The sequence below is a fragment of the Mytilus californianus genome, unplaced genomic scaffold (genome assembly GCF_021869535.1).
Source record: "Mytilus californianus isolate M0D057914Y unplaced genomic scaffold, xbMytCali1.0.p SCAF_4, whole genome shotgun sequence".
Lineage (NCBI taxonomy): Eukaryota > Metazoa > Mollusca > Bivalvia > Mytilida > Mytilidae > Mytilus > Mytilus californianus.
This window is the reverse complement of record NW_026262690.1, coordinates 99,053,388-99,075,970: the sequence shown is the minus strand read 5'-3', so window position 1 is coordinate 99,075,970 and position 22,583 is coordinate 99,053,388. Positions and strand designations below refer to the sequence as shown.

At 33.1% G+C, this 22,583-nt stretch overlaps 1 protein-coding gene across 3 annotated transcripts in view; it reads right to left on the bottom strand.

The window, feature by feature from the left end:
- The window catches only part of LOC127698964 (adenylosuccinate synthetase isozyme 1-like), a 269,886-nt gene extending 247,761 nt beyond the window's left edge, over nucleotides 1-22,125 (bottom strand). For 2 of the 3 annotated variants that reach the window (XM_052202747.1, XM_052202749.1), the window contains exon 1: nucleotides 21,889-22,125. In XM_052202747.1, the coding sequence (XP_052058707.1) occupies nucleotides 21,889-22,041 (153 nt within the window). In that variant the 5' untranslated portion in view covers nucleotides 22,042-22,125. Of the gene's footprint in view, nucleotides 1-5,836; nucleotides 5,899-21,888 lie in introns of those variants that run through there. The other variant, XM_052202748.1, reaches the window with a different exon arrangement.
- Nucleotides 22,126-22,583: the final 458 nt, after the last annotated feature.

Sequence of the window (22,583 nt, the reverse complement as noted above, 5' to 3'; positions counted from 1 at the left end):
AATTTTTGCTAAAATCAAACAAAGTTTAATTTTGGACCCTTTGGACATTAATGTAGACCAATTTGAAAACTGGACCCAAAATTAAAAATCTAAATACACTGTTAGATTCGGCATAACAAATAAATAAATGTGATCAAAGATTTTACAAATCTAATGCGCCATACTGTGCAATTAAAGATTACTTCTTGAAATTTTTCAATATTTGAAATTTGAAAAAAAAATAATATTTGAAGAATAATTCTTTTTAATTTCTGAAATCTGAAATGAGAAAAAATTGGCCCCCCACAATTTCTTTTTATCCCCCCCCCCTTTTTCCCCCAAAAAAATTCTTTCCCTCAAGATATGGTCATAATCTCAATTCAAATTTCCAATGGAGTTGGCAACCATAATTACCCATTTAAATTTACCAGAGTGCTAACTTAATCTATTTTATAATAGAATTAATAAAAATATAGTGTCAAATCTTTCATATGGATTTTTTTGTAAAAAAAAAAGATGAAAACATTTGCAGATATTTTTACTGGTCTTCCTTTATAAATATGCATTTCTTTAAACATAATTTAAAAGCAGTGTAAGGGAAGTAACCAAAACGTTGTATTTGGATTACCTCCCTTACACTGTTTTAGATTATCTTTATTGTTCATTAACCATTACTTTATACATAATTTAAAAGCAGTGTAAGGGAGATAATTTCAATGATGTATTTGATTTATCTCCCTTACACTGCTTTAAATTATGTTTTGTACTAAAGTATTTGTCCATTAACCAGGACAACCTTGTTTTTCCCCCTTTTTTGCCCCTAATTCCTAAACGGTTTGAGCCATAACCCCCCAAAGCAAATCCTAACCATCCCTTTGTGGTATGGAAACTTGTAGTATAATTTCAGAGAGATCCATACACCGTTCCACAGTTATTGTCTGGAAACTAGAAAATGCTCATTTTTGGCCCCTTTTTGGCCCCTAATTCCTTAACTGTTGGTACCATAACCCCCAAAATCAATCCCAACCTTCCTTTTGTGGTATTTAACCTTATGGTCAAATTTCAAAAAGATCCATTCACTTAAACTAAAGTTAGAGTGCGAAAACCAATATGTATTCGGACGACGACGCCGGACGACGACGACGACGACGACGACGACGACGCCAACGTCATACCAATATACGACCACAAAATTTTTTTGCGGTCGTATAAAAATGTAACCTAAGAATGCAGGATTTTACGTCTAATTTTCCAAAATTTTCTTGGGGGGCATGCCCCCAAACCCTCCTGGGAGGTTCCGATCACTTCGTGATCCTCACCGGTGACACAAATTTTTTCAGGTCTAGTAAAATGAAATTCGGGCTAGGATTTTTTAGTGCTTCAAAAAGTTTTTGGCACAGACTGAGCTTACAGTCAGCTTTACATGAAAAAGGAATGGATATGTCTAAAATGATAGGATTTGCATCTGATGGTGCTTCAGTCATGACTGGTGTGAAGAAAGGTGTTACAACACTTGCAAAAAATGCAAATACTCTCATTTTTACTGTTCATTGCCTTGCTCATAGACTTGTTTTGGCCAGTGATCATTATTTTAAGCCTTTAATATAGCATTTTTTCCAACAAATTTAATTTACAGATAAATGATTGCATCAAAGGCATAAACCTTGCTACTTAAAAGTAGCAAAAAGTCCATGTCTTTTTTCAATTCTACTAACAATTAGAAATAATCTAAACCTGTGTGTTTAAAATTTTGGTAAAACTACAAATTCACAGAATTTATACTTAAATTCCCCTGACTGGTAATAAAAATATCCTACTGTATATTGCTCATATTTAACTTTATTTCTTTGAGTATTGTGTATTTTCACTAAAAACTTGCATGTTTTATAATAATTATTGTATTACAATGTTTATGTATCTTTCCCGACGAGGGCCCATCATTGGTAAATAAAATAATGTCTGTCTATAACATTAATAAATGTATTTTTCCATTAATTTATTTTTTAACGTCCGTTTCTAAAATCAATTATATTTTCCTCCCTTTATAACAAAAAAAACCATGGCTGTATGGACTTTACAAAGTATGGCAGAACTGGCAATATAGCTGAAACAACTTTGGGCGAACTGGCAGTGTGGCCAAAATGTCTTGAATCGCTCTGTGTGACCCCAAAGCATGCAAAGGGAGCATTAAAGGGAAAATCCGTGATTTTTATACGACCGCAAAAATTGAAAATTTTTTGGTCGTATATTGGTATGACGTTGGCGTCGTCGTCGTCGTCTGGCGTCGTCCGAAGACACATTGGTTTTCGCACTCTAACTTTAGTTTAAGTGAATGGATCTCCATGAAATTTTACCATAAGGTTCAATACCACGAAAGGAAGGTGGGGATTGATTTTGGGGGTTATGGTACCAACAGTTAAGGAATTAGGGGCCAAAAAGGGGCCAAAAATAAGCATTTTTGTAACTTCCAGACAATAACTTGTGTGTAAGTGTATGGATCTCTCTGACATTGTACCACAAGGTTCCATATCACAAAGGGAAGGCTGTAATTGATTTTGGGGGTAATTGCCTCAAAATTTTAGGAATTAGGGGCCAAAAAAGGGGCAAAAAACAAGTATTTTTCTAGTTTCATGACAATAACTTGTGTGTTAGTGTTTGGATATTTCTGAAATTGTACTACAAGGTTCCATATCACAAAGGGAAAGCTGGAATTGAGTTTGGGGGTAATTGCCCGAAACGTTTAGGAATTGGGGGCCAAAAAGGGGCCAAAAATAAGCATTTTTCTAGTTTCCAGACATTAACTTGTGTTCAAGTGTATGGATCTCTCTGAAATTGTACTGCAAGGTACCATACCACAAAGGGAAGGCTGGGATTGAGTTTGGGGGTGATGAATCATAAGGGGGTTCAAAAAATTGGGGGGGGGGGGTTTTCTTTTTTTTTCTTTTTTTCCTTTTTTTTTTCTTTTAAAATTTTCCATTTTAAGTTGGTTATTTCTGATTAATATTTAAAAGCAAATAATAATGATATGGTAGGAGATACACACCAAACAGGATGTGTAAATTATTATATAATAAGTATTGTGCAATAGCAAGAAATTTTCAATTGCACAGTATTGCACAATTGCAAGAAATCTTCAATTGCACAGTATTGCGCAATAGCAAGAAATCTTCAATTGTACAGTATTGCACAATAGCAAGAAATATTCAATTGCACAGTATTGTGCAAAAGAAGATACTTCGTATAAATTGCTTATTTCTTGATCAATTTCAATGGGGTTTTATTCTTGAATTCTTGGGGTTCTTTAATATGCTGAATCTAACCGTGCATTAAGTTTTTGGATTTTGGGCCCCGTTTTTAAATTGGTCCACATTGAGGTCCAAAGGGTCCAAAATTTAACTTTGTTTGATTTCATCAAAAATTGAATTATTGGGGTTCTTTGATATGCAGAATCTAACCGTGTATTTAGATTCTTAATTTTTGGTTCCGTTTTCAAATTGGTCTACATTAAGGTCAAAAGGGTCCAAAATTAAACTTAGTTTGATTTTAACAAAAATTGAATTTTTAGGGTACTTTGATATGCTGAATCTAAACATGTATTTAGATTTTTGATTATGGGCCCTGTTTTCAAGTTGGTCCAAATCGGGGTCCAAAATTAAACTTTGTTTGATTTCAACAAAAATTGAATATATGGGGTTCTTTGATATGCTGAATCTAACCATGTATTTAGATATTTGATTTTTGGGCCCCGTTATCAACTTTGTCCACATTGATGTCAAAAGGGTCCAAAATTAAACTTTGTTTGATTTCATCAAAAATTGAATTCTTGGGGTTCTTTGATATGCTGAATCTAAACATGTATTTAGATTTTTGATTATGGGCCCAGTTTTCAAGTTGTTCCAAATCGGGGTCCAAAATTAAACTTTGTTTGATTTCAACAAAAATTGAATATATGGGGTTCTTTGATATGCTGAATCTAACCATGTATTTAGATTTTTGATTTTTGGGCCCCGTTATCAACTTTGTCCACATTGAGGTCAAAAGGGTCCAAAATTAAACTTTGTTTGATTTCATCAAAAATTGAATTCTTGGGGTTCTTTGATATGCTGAATCTAACCATGTATTTAGATTTTTTATTTGTGGACCCGCTATCAAATTGGTTCATATTGAGGTCAAAAGGGTCCAAAATTAAACTTTGTTTGATTTCATCAAAAATTGAATTATTGGGGTTCTTTGATATGCCAAATTTAACCGTGTATTTAGATTTTTAATTTTGGGTCCCGTTTTTAAATTGGTCTACATTAAGGTCCAAAGGGTCCAAAATTAAACTTAGTTTGATTTTAACAAAAATTGAATTCTTGGGGTTCTTTGATATGCTGAATCTAAACATGTGTTTAGATTTTTGATTATGGGACCAGTTTTTAAGTTGGTCCAAGTTGGGGTCCAAAATTAAACTTTGTTTGATTTCAACAAAAATTGAATATATGGGGTTCTTTGATATGCTGAATCTAAACATGTATTTAGATTTAAGATTTTTGGCCCAGTTTTCAAGTTGGTCCAAATAGGGGTCCAAAATTAAACTTTGTTTGATTTCAACAAAAATTGAATATATGGGGTTCTTTGATATGCTGAATCTTACCATGTATTTAGATTTTTTATTTGTGTGCCCGCTATCAAATTGGTTCATATTGAGGTCAAAAGGGTCCAAAATTTAACTTTGTTTGATTTCATCAAAAATTTAATTATTGGGGTTCTTTGATATGCCAAATCTAACCGTGTATTTAGATTTTTAATTTTGGGTCCCGTTTTTTAAATTGGTCTACATTAAGGTCCAAAGGGTCCAAAATTAAACTTAGTTTGATTTTAACAAAAATTGAATTTTTGGGGGTTCTTTGATATGCTGAATCTAAACATGTGTTTAGATTTTTGATTATGGGACCAGTTTTCAAGTTTGTCCAAGTTGGGGTCCAAAATTAAACTTTGTTTGATTTCAACAAAAATTGAATATATGGGGTTCTTTGATATGCTGAATCTAACCATGTATTTTGATTTTGGACATTGGACCATAATAGGTAAATTAAAAAAATTGAAGTTCTTAGACCACATTCTTTCTGTGTCAGAAACCTATGCTGTGTCAAATATTTAATCACAATCCAAATTCAGAGCTGTATCAAGCTTGAATGTTGTGTCCATACTTGCCCCAACTGTTCAGGGTTCGACCTCTGCGGTCGTATCAAGCTGCGCCCAGCGAAGCATTTTATTTACTTATCATCTAAATATGTTCATCTTAACATAAAAAACACATTCACAAAGTTTTAAATTTGTATTCCTTCTAATAACGGAGAAAATCGAGTATTTGTAACTTTTTTGGTTGACATACATTAGTGGGTTGTGACGTTTTAACCCGATTTATTGAATGCTGGGAAAAAATTAAATCTGTTAAAGTCTTAATTGCTTATCGATATTTTACGTAATTAAAAGCGCACAAATGACCATTTCTCGTAGCTAACATGGCTAATGACCACAATATAAGAATGAAAGAAAATGAACACACGTGTACCGTTTTGCATTGATTGAATAAAACTTCCTATATGAAATATATAATTATTTCCGAATTAATTTCATAAATTGTTGTTGAGATTTTTGCATAAAATATCTATTGAACATTTTTACTGATGTTGAACTGAAAATATTTTCAGCTTTTATTTTCCTTAATAATTTCGGCAGAGACATGTAATATATATATGTCTCTGATTTCGGCAACCATTTCAAAGCAAAATCTGTGTGAAAAGAGAGTGTATATTATTTTGTAAAGTCATTGTCTATTTCTCGATTTGAGGACAATTTGTTTGAACTTTACCTTGGAGCAATTTAGTCTCAAGCCATACACAGGTGTGAATGTTGTCATTTTGAATGGATTAACAGAAAGATCTAGAGTATGGCGTGTTTAATACACCAAGATCGAATAACCGATGACAATAGAGATACAATAATAAAATTGTATAAATTATTTGAAAATAACATTCAACTTTTTAATTCCGGAAGTGTATAAAATTAAAATGAAACAATTTTTGATTACGTTCTATGCAATTAGCATAAAGATTCAAATATGAAGTTAAAAGAATAGTACTTTTAATCTTAACTAGAGGCTCTCAAGAGCCTGTGTCGCTCACCTGACTCTACTTTGGTTTTAGAAATCATGTAAAGATAGATAAAAATCATAACAGATACCCAAATAATGATTGAGGCCAAATTTTGATTAATATTGGTCCCGTTATTTAATAAAATATCCTGGTGGCCATCTTGAACAGTAAATCGGCAACAAAGTAGCAACACTTGGTCAGCACTTCATAAGGAACATTCATGCCATGTTTGGTTTCATTCCATTCAGTGGTACTCTAAAAGAAGACATTTGTATGTATTTCCCATAGGGTCCTATGTTAAACTAAGCCCCCCGCTGTCGGCCATCTTGGATGATGGATCGACTGCAAAGTAACAACACTTGGTCAGCAACTCATAAGGAACATTCATGCCATGTTTGGTTCAATTCCATTCAGTGGTTCTCTAAAAGAAGACAATTGTATGTATTTCCCATAGGGTCCTATGTTAAACTAAGTCCCCCGCTGTCGGCCATCTTGGATGATGGATCAGCTGCAAAGTAACAACACTTGGTCAACATCTCATAAGGAACATTCATGCCATGTTTGGTTCCATTCCATTTATTGGTTCTCTAAAAGAAGACATTTTTATGTATTTCCCAAAGGGTCCTATGTAAAACTAAGTCCCCCGCTGGGGGCCATCTTGGATGATGGATCGGCTACAAAGTAACAACACTTGGTCAGCATCTCATAAGGAAGATTCATGCCATGTTTGGTTTCATTCCATTCAGTGGTTCACTAAAAGAAGACATTTGTATGTATTTCCCATAGGGTCCTATGTTCAACTAAGTCCCCCGCTGGCGGCCATCTTGGATGATGGATCGGCAACAAAGTAACAACACTTGGTCTTACCTCATAAGGAACATTCATGCCATGTTTGGTTTCATTCCATTCAGTGGTTCTCTAAAAGAAGACATTTGTATGTATTTCCCATAGGGTCCTATGTAAAACTAAGTCCCCCGCTGGCGGCCATCTTGAATGATGGACCGACTGCAAAGTAACAACACTTGGTCAGCATCTCATACGGAACATTCATGCCATGTTTGGTTCCATTCCATTCAGTGGTTCACTAAAAGAAGACATTTGTATGTATTTCCCATAGGGTCCTATGTTCAACTAAGTCCCCCGCTGGCGGCCATCTTGGATGATGGATCGGCAACAAAGTAACAACACTTGGTCAACATCTCATAAGGAACATTCATGCCATGTTTGGTTCCATTCCATTTATTGGTTCTCTAAAAGAAGACATTTGTATGTATTTCCCATAGGGTCCTATGTTAAACTAAGTCCCCCGCTGGTGGCCATCTTGGATGATGGATCGGCTACAAAGTAACAACACTTGGTCAGCACCTCATAAGGAACATTCATGCCATGTTTGGTTTCATTCCATTCAGTGGTTCTCTAAAAGAAGACATTTGTATGTATTTCCCATAGGGTCCTATGTTAAACTAAGTTCCCCGATGGCGGCCATCTTGGATGATGGATCGGCTACAAAGTAACAACACATGGTCAACACCTCATAAGGAACATTCATGCCATGTTTGGTTTTATTCCATTCAGTGGTTCTCTAAAAGAAGTCATTTGTATGCATTTCCCATAGGGTCCTATGTTAAACTAAGTCCCCCGCTGGCGGCCATCTTGGATGATGGATCGGCTACAAAGTAACAACACTTGGTGAGCACCTCATAAGGAACATTCATGCCATGTTTGGTTTTATTCCATTCAGTGGTTCTCTAAAAGAAGTCATTTGTATGCATTTCCCATAGGGTCCTATGTTAAACTTAGTCCCCCGCTGGCGGCCATCTTGGATGATGGATCGGCTACAAAGTAACAACACTTGGTCAGCACCTCATAAGGAACATTCATGCCATGTTTGGTTTCATTCCATTCAGTGGTTCTCTAGAAGAAGTTCAAAATGTAAAAAGTTAACGCCGACGACGGACGACGGACGCCAAGTGATGAGAAAAGCTCACTTGGCCCTTCGGGCCAGGTGAGCTAAAAATATAATGTTACATTTTCCCAATTTAATAGAGCGATACCATTGCATATCTGTTTAATTTACCGGAATTCTTTAACTTGTATTTAAATCTTTGACGAATTATTTGTGAAAAGAATGACAATTATCATTTATTTCATTAATGGATTCACATTCATTATAAATCTACACTGTGTATCATCGCCACCGGAAATTGGGTACTAACGAAGCGGAGAGAAATGGAAAAAAAGGTAAACAAGGTAAGAATTCATTCAATTTAAAGCATTTCTGCTGATTTGACGAGGGTACCGTTTAAGAAATGATTTTCTGATATATAATTCTTTTAAGTATTAGGCCGATAAGTACAAAATTAAGACAAGATTTTGTGTTATACTCAAGAACTTGCCACTTAGTACCTGAAAATTTCGAGGTCGATCGTCCTCTGTCGCCCCATTGGCAAGATATTCAACTGTTTTTCATTATTTTTCCAGACACTTTTTTAGATTATTATAGTGTGGCATCATATTTACTGAAATTTGTTGTCAAAATGAACGTTTTTAAAGAATATAGACCATAAAAAATAAAGTCTAGGGTACGGCAACTTGCTCATGTTGACAAATTTACTGTATGGCAACTTGTTTTCAACTGTATGGCAACTTGCTAATTTCAAAATATTTATTTGCCGTCTTTTTAAAGAAAATAAAGTATTAGGTTCAAATATCTAATTATGCATTTGATAAAAATACAATTCGCTTGACACCATTTAAGATGTATACACAATATAAGGCTTGAAAACAGTCCTATTACATCTTTTACATACCTGATGTATACAATATGAATACGGCATATACAAAAGCTGGCAAATGTTGTAACTTTTGGAAAGGCATGTCACTGTTTTACTGACCTGTTGTTCTGCCCTAACGTAGCGTTAAATGTTACCCATGTCCGTCCGACCCGTCTCTCCCGTCCGTCCAGAAAGTCCCAATAATTGGTTTCCGTTCTCTAACTTTAGTATGCCTTAACCAAATGTTTTAAAACGTACACGAAATGCTTATCACCACAAAACACAGATCAAGTTATAAATTGGGTAGCGTCACTGTTACCATTCTTGAGGTATGCCCTTTTATAAATGAAAAAAAGCTAAAGCTGTCGTTTCTGTTCTCAAACTTTAGATTGCCTCAACCAAATGTTTTAACCATACAACATTAGTCAGCATTTGCATATAAGTGATTAACATTTCGGGAATGGGTTGTGGGTGGAGGGAAGGAAGGAGGTAATGGCAGGAGAATTTTTCCGCATTGAATATTTAGAACCATTAAGTGAATGAATTCTCTTTCAACTTTCAGATAAAATGAAATATAAATGAATTATCATTCTCTGCAAAAAAAAATGTTGTATTGCTACACCACGGCACCATGTCAAGGGAGGTTTGAGTGCTCACAAACATGTTTAAGCCCGCCTCAATATATATGTGTCTGTCCCTGGTCAGGAACATGTAATATAGCGGCTGTCGGAAGTTGCTGCCTGACATATTTGTTTTATGATTTTGTCATAAATCAGGCAATTTTGATACGGTATGGGTTTTGTTCATTGTGAAGTGTATAGTAACCAATAGTTGGTCAAATCTATTTCATTTGGACTTTGTTTGAAAGTCCTCTCAGTGAAAACCATTCCACGTCTCCTTTTTCAATTAATGTTATTGTCTTATTTGTAAAAGGCAGATACAGCCAATATATTAGAATAAAGAACATTAATTTTCTAAAAAAAAAAAACTTCATCTCTATATAGTAAGAAATGAACAAGCTCGGTGGCTAACACTGTTTAAATTTAAACAAAATATTAACCTTAGATTAATCATTTTTGGAAAGAATGAAAGAAGAATCCGATACAAGGGATGTGGCTACGGCATAAACTATTTATATAAACTTTCTACTTGAGAATAAAGATGACCTTGTATGAAGTTTTTTTTGGTTGTCATCTTAATATTATATACTTAATAATACAATTCACAAAAGCTAGCATCTTCGACTTGTAAGTTTAAAGAATTATAATGAAATAACATCTAATAAGGACAGGTTGAAATATTTTGAATCCTGATGGTGCATACTCATAAATTCTTTTGGAAAAATCCACGTAAATTTATATGTTGAATTGATAGCGTTCATTTATTTATTTGCCCTCGTAAACAGTTTTGTTAAATACCGAAATCGGTAAATTCTTATCGTGAACGAATAAGTCGGGTACACCTTTTTACATTCAGGCGTGCTTAAGTTGCACTTTTTTCTTCGTATTAAGAAAAATGATTTTAATTTTAGCATCTATCTAAAGATTAGATTATTTACACACACACAAAAATAGGGCTTACTGTTGATTTTGAAACTCTATGAATTCACATTTATATTCAACCAAACAGATAGGCCGAGATCCGTACCTTTATAAGTTTCAAAACAGAGAAGGTGTGTTTGAAAACAAATAGTCACGTACTGCTATATCTTTTAAGGCAAATGCAAGTCTTACTTGTATTAATTATATAATTTTAATTGGCACAATATCACATTAAAATTTACTGAGAAATATTATACATAGTAATCATGAAAATGTACTGCTGTAACAATGAAAATTCGGACGAATACACTCCTTTTCACTACCCCTCCATCTACTCATTTAAGTTTATGCAAAACAGCCTTAGCAACAGTCTTTTATTTTTTTTTCCCTGTAAATAAAAAGATTGATTGAATTTACTGAAACTAAAAAAAAATACAATCTTATTTTCAATAAGAAACAAAAAATTTAATTCGAAACACAATTCATGATTTATTTCTCCCAATTTTCAATGAAAACAAAGTATTTTCTTCACTTTTCTTTTAACAAATTATTCATTTCAGAAATTTAAAAAATAAACAATAAACAATGTTGAAGACCGTACCTTGACCTATAATGGTTTAATTTTATAAATTGTGACTTGGATGTAGAGTTGTCTCATTTGCACTCATACCACATCTTCCTATATCTATTTAACCCAGCACATTATTTCTTTATGTGTCTGTCCGAAGCCACGAGCCTGTAGTGGTGGTTGTCGTTGGTTCATCTCTATCATATTTGTTATTTTTCGTTAATTGTTTTGTTATGAGTTAGGCCGTTAGTTTTCTTGTTGAATCCTTCCACAATTTTCATGTCGGGGCTTTTTATAGCCGACTGTAAGGTACGATTTTTCGTTGTTGAAGGCCAAACGATAGCATATAATTGCTTACATACACTTTGTTTGACCCTGGTGGATAGTTATCTTATTTGCAATCATACAACATCTCCACTGTTTATATTTAAAAAAAAAAACAGCGCCAACAAAAGATGAATGGTCGTTTTTTTTTATTGAACTTACAAAATTTCACCTTGACAACAAATAAGACAACAATCGTTAGTAGTATAACGATATATGAATGTATTTAGGATAATATGGTTGAAAAAAACCTTTTTGTCTTTAAAAACACAAAGTCAAATAGAGGTACGCAACGACGACTTCTGAACGAAATTAACGGCATATATTTTATAATATTTGATAAGTAGTTTATTTTGTATATTTGTAAGCCGGTAAAGCTTTGATACAGCCAAAATTTCGTCACTTGATATTATCTAAACAGTGATTAATTTCATCTTTAAATTACAATATATAGCAAGACGCCGTACAGACAAAAGTTGTTATTTTGCAATTCGCCGTACAACGTTCTGCAATTCGCCGTACAATAAACAAACAATGTTTTGGTCCATATTCTTTAATAACATCTTTATGACAACAGATTTCAGTCAATATGATGTCACACTATCATAATCTAAAAACGTGTCTAGAAAAATAATGAAAAACAGTTGAATATCTTGCCAATGGGGCGACAGAGGACAATCGACCTCGAAATTTTCAGGTACTAAGTGGCAAGATTTGGAGTATAACACAAAATATTGCCTTAATTTTGTACTTATCGGCCTAATAATTTAAAGAATTATATATCAGAAAATCATTTCTTAAGCGGTACCCTCGTCAAATCAGCAGAAATGCTTTAAATTGAATGAATTCTTACCTTGTTTACTTTTTTTTCCATTTCTCTCCGCTTCGTTAGTACCCAATTTCCGGTGGCGATGATACACAGTGATCTAAGCTAATAAATTAATTATTTATTTTGTATGATGATTTTTTACAAGTTAATTCGAGATCAAAGGAGACTAATTTCCCAACAAATGAACTTTTACTCGCTTATTTCCATTCTCAATTTTATTTTACTCGCTTATTCGTTTTCTTATAATCTTTTTTTATGTGGTGTTTACTGTTATAAATGTCTTTAAGTTTGAGAACATGAAAATTAAATATAACCATTTTTATATTCTATGATAATTTAGTGCAATGCTTTACAAGGTAGCCGTCATTAATCCAAACTAGTAATAGTGGCAATTAAAGACATAGCTTAGTAATGTATTTCTGATATTGACGATTTTCGTCTCAACCTCATTGTTCTTGAAACAAGCCTTTCCTAGTATAAGTTTACTTTATATATATATATATATATATATACATACTGTTCCTGGAGTAACTGACGGACTTAACAATGATCTACAGACATCAACCTCTAATTCTTGATATTATAAACAGCATGCATGTACGTTTATGAGAGTGATTATTTATCTTGTGCCTGACGAAAACTAAATGCCTGCATGGTTATATCTTGCCATACGTTTTTATTGGTTTGGTGGAAGTTCACTCAAAATCGTATTTCGATCAAAAATAATGTTTGTGAGATGTAGATTCAATACCGAAGTTCGTATATATATATATATATATATATATTTCACAGGTGTATACCACGGAGAAGCTCCGATTGTAAATAACTCCTAATATTTGTAAACAGCAATATTTGATGAATCAGATAACGTGGTATAAAGAAATATGAGCGTCATGATTTTTTTTCCAATACAGTAGACTCCACCTAATCGGATATCGGCTAAACGAATATATCGGCTATTGTAATATTATTTCAAAACACCAAACCCTTCCCTATATGTTTAATGTTAATTTTATCGTGTAATCGAATATCGGATATAAAAATATATCGGCAAATCGGATAAGAATATTCAGGTCATTTTGTTCAAAACCATGCACAATCGGATATTTTCAATGTTTTTCTGACAGGAAATGGACCCGGAAGTTACGAATTTACAATCTTGCAGACAAGAAGATTTTGTTTTTACTTAATAAAAGGAACTGTTTCTTAATATTGTTGTCTTTAATCATTGTCTTCCTTTGTCATATGAATTAGATGCCCTTTTACTTCAAATGGTTTGAATTTATTTATAAAATATACAAGACTCAGTTGACAAGTTGACGACAATGACGTTGCTGTTTGGAGAATTTTGATTAAACTCTAAATGTTCACAGAATCAGAAATATAATCTAAACTGAATGTACCTCCTTCTGAATAATTTATTGCAATATAAATATAAATCCCTTTTGACAAGAGAAATCTGACTTTTGTCAGATATATTTGTTTCACATGTGCAAAAGTAACCACATGTCATGGACGCCATTTTGGTTGTTTACAAATTTGAGAGGAAGCCTCTAGAACTATGACCTAAATATAAATAGTCTTCAGAAAACGTAAACTTTATGCAATAATATTTTATCAATCATGATTATTTTCATAAATTTAAATTTGATTATTTAAAGAAATAAAATTATAACAAATACGATTTTAGTTTGGAGATTCTACACAGACATGCTTAGATCTATTTATAGCCAAATTAGTTTACCTGCGTGATAATGTAAATAATGGATATTAATTTGCTTACAAAACAAATAAAGACAAACTATGGATGGTAGATAATAATTCACATAAATATTTCAGGACATTTCATTTAATTTAATAAATAAAGGATTTAAAAACTGCAAACAAATTTTATCATTACATAATCAGCTGATAATTTTTTACACAAACATCGTGGTGATGTAACTGATAAAAATCACTCCATCAATCCTCCAGCCCTTTCACATATTTAGCAATTGTCAGGGTTAGTAACATCTCAGGATTATATCTACTCATTATTGCAGAATATTCAATGAATATACATTCATCGTCTAATTGAATATATCGGGTAATCGGATATTTTTAGCTGACATTTTCGGTATCCGATTTGCCGGAGTCTACTGTACAACCATATTGAGTAGGAATTTGTACATGCTATACTCACGAGTACAAGTATTACAGGGTTCTCATGTCATTTGACTCCGACACACATCTTTTACTTTAAGAGGTATGAAAGGTTCTATATACATTGTATATACCACTAATCAAACTCCTAGGCAATAACTAAACGAGTTTGAAGTTTTCATGTATACAGATTTATTCTTATTTACACAATCATTAACAAACTAATTAAATTTAACACAGTGAAACTACGATATAACAAATGAGATGCATAATTATTTTGCTATGCAGAAACTTAACACATCAAGTGTAGTGCATGTGAACACCAATTAGGTACACGATGTGTGATTTTGTATAACAAAAAATATATAATCGAGAAATAACTTTGTCAAGCAAACATTTTTTTTCACAATGCCTCTCTTTATCTCCGCTTCCTTACAATCACTATCTCCCCTTTCTTCTCACATTCTCTATATTGTTCTCTATTCGCCGGTTAATTTATTTTTTTTCACTATGCCACACTTTATCTCCGCTCCTTTACAATGACTATTTCCCCTGTCGTCATAATCCTTATAAAGATAGGGACATTACACATGGAAGGGGCTCTCTAATCTTCGATAGTGATGATAAGTGCTGCATTTCTTTATATCTGCATGTTTGCCAATTGACAATTTTTAAAGGTCATGTCTATAATTTTGTTTTTTACTTATTATCAGCAAAAATAGTGGATAATTAATATCAGAATATCATTCATTAACAGGTGGAATTTATAATTTCAATCACGCACACGATTAACATCGTTCATTATGCCTTTTCAGACACAAATATATAAATTGTGCGCATGATGTATATTACAGCTGATAGTTTTATGGTTCTATAACACACTGCCGGGTACCTCAATAGAGAGGCCATGCATGGACCTGTATTATTTAATTGTGTAATACGAATGTTTAGTCGACAGGATGTCACTGGCCATGGAATACCTACCTGAATGTGTCGCTTTGACACGACCTCAATCAATAATTCATTTAGTCTGACATGCCGATTATCAATTCGGGAGGAAGCCAAAACATTTATAAAAAGATAACGTAAATAAAATTTAAAAGAAAAAAAACCTAATAATTTTACATCGAACATACCAGATAGGGTCACACGTTAAACAATTTAAACCTGTAAAGCATCTTTCTAAGTGACCGTTCTGAACTGATCCCGTATCAATTTGATATCATATAAAGCTTAGTTAAAAAAAAATAAAATGCTCCGCTGGGGCGCAGCTTGATACGACCGCAGAGGTCGAACCCTGAAGAGTTGGGGCAAGTATGGACACAACATTCAAGCTTGATACAGCACTGAATTTGGATTGTAATTAAATATTTGACACAGCATAGGTTTCTGACACAGAATGAAAGTGGTCTAAGAACTTAAAAATTTTCAATTTACCTATTCATACATGTGATGGACTGTGAAACTCAGATCAGGAGATTGGGAAATTTTGGTCAGGAGATTAGGACTCAGATCAGGAGGTTTTTAATCGACATTAATTTTGTTGTAAATGTAACCGTGTTCTGTAAAAATGGTCTTTTAAAGTGTGTTTTCTTCAACTTTCCAACCAATTTATTATGTTTATAGTACCCTTGTACTTATAAAGTTTCTCCATCTTTATATTCTACATGTTCAATCTAACATTGTTTTTTTCCAGTATGTTCTTTAAATTTTTTACTTCATATTCTATAAAACAATCATTGCAACCAGAACATTTGTTTAGCTGTCTGCAAATAGTTTTTATTTTTTTTTTTTTTCTCTTGCAAATAGTTTTTATTTGCAAACTCAGAAATTCATTCTATCTGTAAAGTTAGGGTCGTAGTTATTATATAAATTTCAATTTAAGCCTTAAAAGGAAGTATAGAATCCTCAAATAATTTTCAAATTATTATTTTTTTATTTGTCCTAAGACATTTAAAATCATTCAATAACCATCCTTTTATGATTATTTGTTCAATTTATATTTTATTTATATTCTTTTAAAAATTTTCATTATTAAAAGGAAAGTAACTTAAAACAGGATAAATCAAGGGAAGTAACCCAATAAATACACAGTTTTTGTTACACAACGGCAGTTAGCCTGAGGTAAAAATCGTTGCTTACCAGTATGTTTGACACCCAAGCTGACAAGTGAAGCCATATAATTATGCATGTTAATTGATTTACAGGTAAAATATAACTTCAGGTAATGTCAGTTACACCAGATGCCCGAGATGTTATGTTGGGCAGAAATTTTTCATTCATGAAAAATTTCATACACGGGATTTTTTCAACGGGAGGGGGGGAGGAGACCCCTGAAAACGGGATTATTGTACTCCCGTCGGGAGGTTCACATGTATGCCTATTCAAACCATATCATTATTATTTGCTTTTATATATAAATCAGAAATAACCAATTTAAAATGGAAAATGTTAAAGAAAAAAAAGGAAAAAAAAAATCCCCCCCCCCAATTTTTCGAACCCCCTTATGATTCATCGCCCCCAAACTCAATCCCAGCTTTCCCTTTGTGGTATGGTACCTTGCAGTACAATTTCAGAGAGATTCATACACTTGAACACAAGTTATTGTCTGGAAACTAGAAAAATGCTTGTTTTTTGGCCCCTTTTTGGCCCCAAATTCCTAAACGTTTAGGGCAATTACCCCCAAACTCAATTCCAGCTTTCCCTTTGTGATATGGAACCTTGCAGTACAATTTCATAAAATCCATACACTTGCACACAAGTTATTGTCCTGAAACTAGAAAAATGCATGTTTTTTTTGCCCTTTTATGGCCCCTAATTACTAAAATTTTGAGGGAAAACCCCCAAAATCAATCCCAGCCTTCCCTTTGTGATATGGAACCTTGTAGTACAATTTCATAAAGATCCATACACTTACAAACAAGTTATTGTCATGAAACTAGAAAAATGCTTGTTTTTTGCCCCTTTTTGGCCCCTAATTCCTAATATTTGGAGGAAATTACCCCAAAAATCAATCCCAGTATTCCCTTTGTGATATGGAACCTTGTAGTACAATTTCATAAAGATCCATACACTTACAAACAAGTTATTGTCATGAAACTAGAAAAATGCTTGTTTTTTGCCCCTTTTTGGCCCCTAATTCCTAAAATTTGGAGACAATTACCCCCAAAATCAATCCCAGCATTCCCTTTGTGATATGGAACCTTGTGGTACAATGTCAGAGAGATCCATACACTTACACACAAGTTATGTCTGGAAGTTACAAAAATGCTTATTTTTGGCCCCTTTTGGCCCCTAATTCCTTAACTGTTAGTACCATAACCCCCAAAATCAATCCCCACCTTCCTTTTGTGGTATTGAACCTTATGGTAAAATTTCAATGAGATCCATTCACTTAAACTAAAGTTAGAGTGCGAAAACTAATGTGTATTCGGACGACGACGCCGGACGACGACGACGACGACGACGACGACGACGCCAACGTCATACCAATATACGACCACAAAAATTTTTTTGCGGTCGTATAAAAACACTTAATAAAACACACCATATATGATAAAAGTTGAGATGTCCGATATTCCGACATTTATATACAGGGTTGGACACTAACGCTAGTCCGCTAGCCCGAGGCTAGTAAAAATTAGGGAGGGCTAGTAAAGTTTTCATCACAGTAGTCTGACGGGCTAGTCAACATTTTGTTTATAACTAGGAATTTTACAAAATGTTAATTGTCAACAAATCCCACATTTTTTGCTGACCTTTGCTGTCTTTGTTGTACAGTTTATTCACATATATTTTGATTATCAGACATTTTTAACATGAAAGGTACTTTTTGGGGAGGGGAAAGAAACTGAAACAATGATGGTACTTAATACATTGAAAACCACGTGTGTTACAAACACTGTGATGATTCTGATCAGAAACCTGGATCTCAAAATTGCTTTCAGAATATCAAAATAATAACATGACAACGAAATTTACATCCATTACTACCGATGCCATCACTGTTTGGGAAAATTGTACAACTTATTGGGAGGAATTTTAAGCCATTTTTTTTAGTAAATGGGAATTTTCTTTAGGGGAAAAAGCTGTATTTCGGATGTAATTTGAGGCAAACAATATCACTGACTAAATTATTGTAAGGACTCTGGTAATATACAGATTTTTAGGAATAAAATTTCGTCCTGCAAAAAAAAAAACAACTGACAAACAACAAGGGAAAAGAAGATGTCCATGAAGAATTATGACAAAAAACAGCAAGGGCAAACCTTTCCTCTTTTGTTGGTGTATTTGTAAATCCCTTACTTGCCCATCTTCATTAAATACACTAGTAATAATGATAAGTACAATGAGGAGGATGATGAAGTAATGATCTAAAGGGGTCTTCAAAATAAGTTAAACACATTCTTAATATAGATGATTAAAATATGAAATTTGTTTTTTTTTTGGTAATTTTTATTAGCAAACCAGTGAAATTTCATGAAACAAAACATGTTCAAAACCCTCTGGAAATGCTCCAGAACACAGGATTTTGCTTCATTTGTATCAAAATTTTCTGGGGGCATGCCCCCAAACCCTCCTAGATAGGGTCGTGCCAACGGAGGGCTAGTGATTTGATAAGAGGACTAGTACATTAATAATTTCACTAGCCCTGCAGGCTAGAACATACATTAAGTTAGTGTCAAACCCTGATATATCCTGGGAATATTATACTATATCAACATGTTATGTCCCAGCTTAAACCTCTTCCTAACACTGCTCCTTGTTATTAGCTGTTAATTATCATAATAAAAAAAATGTTATTCATCCGACGTATAACTTTATTAATTAAAAAAATCTTGTATAAATATGGAATTATCCTATATATGACAAGACATTTTGACACTGAATGACGACTACGGTAATCCCCGATTGATGATGGGAGTTTTTAATGCACGGTCGGTAAATCCCCGATTCTTTTGGTACTTTGTGGTCTATAGATATCTCGTGAGTTTTTAAATCGGGGATGCCGACAAAATGGCGGCATGTCGAGAACTGATAGTCAATTTCAAAAATCGATTTTGATATCTTTACCAAGAGAATATAACTTTTTTATTTATGAACATGTGATTTATTATGCTTAAAGAACAAAATATCAATTTTTCATTTTTTTATGGAGTTTCCCTTTAAGGAAATCTCAAATACCGTAGAAAGGCTTGTATAGTCCGCGGTTTTATTCTCCAAAATTGGACCTTCCAGACGGGGTGCGGACTATAGAGTACAATAAGCAAGAAATAAGAGAAAAATTTCAATTTCGCGGGCGAGGTGGTTTGTTTACGTTCCGCCATCTTTGTTATTTATATTGTAGAGGCCGCTCTTATCATTTTTCAAACTAATAATTTTAACTCATCCATATTAATAAGTTATTTCTATTCAATATCAAATTAATACTGAAAAATATAAAAACTAAATCTTTCATTACAAATTTCTCGTTTCTTTTCAATGCATTGGTTGAAATAAACTGGTATCTACTTGATTGAAACGATACAAACATAGTAAAAAAGACAACCGTAAACCAGCTTAGAATTTGTAAACTACAAAACGTAATCGGTTATTGTTCGTTCCGTTTTGGTGTTCATACTGACTAATATGGTTTGTATTAGCTTAAGACCCTTCAAACATTAATGTGATAGATATATTAAAGACTGTTTTACAAAAGGATGGAACTGTTTTACTTTCAAAGTCGTATTATAGTGATATCTGTTATGTACGGATTTCGACTCTCACCGGTTAATTTCTTCTTTTACACGTGCTTTTGAAACTTCCTGTTTAAACAAACACAAGTTTCTAAATTGTTTTTTAAGTGAATTAAACTTATTTTAACAATCATGAAGCGTTCTAGAATCATTTACAAGCAGTTTCAGCTTCTGTTTGATGATGGAAAACAGGTTTTTCCAAGAAAATACCGCAAACGACCGCACAGGATTTGAAATTAGACCTTTTCTAACAGTTACAAAAAGTTTTTTTACCTAAAATTTCGTGGGGAGAAGGGGGTGCGGACTATGTACCAGTGCGAACTATACAAGCCTTTCTACGGTATACTTTTATCAAGTAAAAGTGACATATATATCGGAAGCCTTTAATATCGATATAAGCAGTATTACACTATATATACAAGTTTTCGACTAATGTCTATCAGTTCAACTTCATTGGTTTTAATCAGTTTTTGGGAGTTTTTCAGGATATCATACTACCATGACCGGGGAAAAAAATAAAATTATGAATATATATCAACATATAAATTTGGTGGTCTGTGGAATATCTGTGGTAGTCTAAATAATAATGACGTCTGGAAAGTCTATTTTATTTTTTGGCTGCGGTCTCACTAATTAGCGACAAGAAGACTATTTAGCGACAAGAAAACATTTTTTTTTATTAAAATTACTTATTCCAAATAAATATTAAAAGAATATGCAAAAGAAAACAATTTTAGCGACAAGAAAAATAATATTCTATCAATAAATAGATAGAAAAAAATTTTGAAACATAGATCTAATTGCGACATTTATTTGTGTTAGATATTTTATTATTTATTATGTATAAAGCAAGTATAACGTTTACCCTGTCGTATTATGATATTAATTTTACTTGTGTTTTAGAACAATAATATATTTATCTTATAATTTGTTTTTAAAACTCTCTTTGTACAATATATAATAAACTTGCAAAATGCATTATTTGTGCATCATTGTCCAGAAAATACAGACACAAATTGTGAAATACAAAGAACTGAAATCAAACAAGAGGAAAACATAATTAAGATGTGAATATTTTTCATCATTTTATTTTGTGTATTGCCTCATTTAACAATATTTATCATGTTTATGCTTAGTTTAATGTTGATTGAAGATTGAAGGAAAATAATGACAATCTTGAGTTTTCAACAGGTGTTCACTATTTACAATGATTGTATATTCTGTCGCGTGTAATTGTATAGTCTGACGCGTGTACAAAGTTGAAGGTGTTACATTTTGTAATTGGATGTTATTGTAGCGATAAAACAAGGGACACGGGCCTCGTTATCCCATTCTTCCTCACAAATGTTTAATTTCTTCATCTATCAATATAATAATAAAAACTACATAATCCCTTTCTTCCTCACAAATGTTTAATTTCTTCATCTCTCAAAAAAAAATAATCAATTTATTTCTGCCCATATATTAAAAAAAAATTAAATGCATAATTTTTAATATTTATTTGGAATAAGTAATCTTAATAAAAAAAATATGTTTTCTTGTCGCTAAATAGTCTTCTTGTCGCTAAAATTATGCTTCTTGACGCTTCTTGTCGCCAATTAGTGAGACCCTTTGGCTGTGATGCCATCGTCACAGCAAAAAATTAAAATAGCTTATTTGTGGTAACAAGACAAACCTTTGCAACTAGCGTAATGACCTTTCCAGACATTTTGTTTACCAAAGGCTCCAGTCGAATTATTAGATGTGTTAGGGAAAAACATTTGAGCAGCATAAAAAATAAGCCAATATTCAATTTCTTTTCATGTGACCTTGCGAAAACAGTAACATGAGTATTGATAAACTGCAAAAAAACGCACCTGACAACGACAACAGATATCCGCATCTGATGCAAGCATGTCGACAATCTTTCCCTTTCCTTCATCTCCCCACTGAGTACCTAAAACAACAGTCACTGGCTTTTTCGCTATCAGTCGTTGTTTCTTGTTAGGAACTAGCCCGTTCTGTTCCATATTTGCACAGTCAACTGTTACCTTTCATTTGGTATACATGACGTCAGATGTTGGCGGGAAGGCCTAAAATGATATATCTTAAAACCCAAATTGATTTAGTAAAGATAATGTAAATTGACGGACTAAAATTATTATGCCCCACCTACGATGAGGGTGGTAAAGGGTTATTTTCGTGATCGCCGTTTTTTATTTCACGTTCAACGTGTTTTTACTTTTTTATTTGACATTCAGTCGTGCAAGACAGGTGCCTCGTTCAACGTGTTCTGCTTATTTAATTTTACAATTTTTCAAATGCTTATTTTGCGTGCTCGGTATTTTTCAAATAAAATTCAAATACTTGGCAGGGATCGTTAAGAAAAAAATGGATTCAATTTTGTTTTTTGATAAAGCGGAAAGGCCTTTGGTGTTGTTCTTTATCGATTTTGGAGCTCCCAAGATATACTGTACTGGCCAGTTTGGCCTAACTTATTGTTCATAAAGTATTAAGTAACTACTCACACTGACATTTTATTGTCTAAACAAATTTGTAACGGGCCATACAT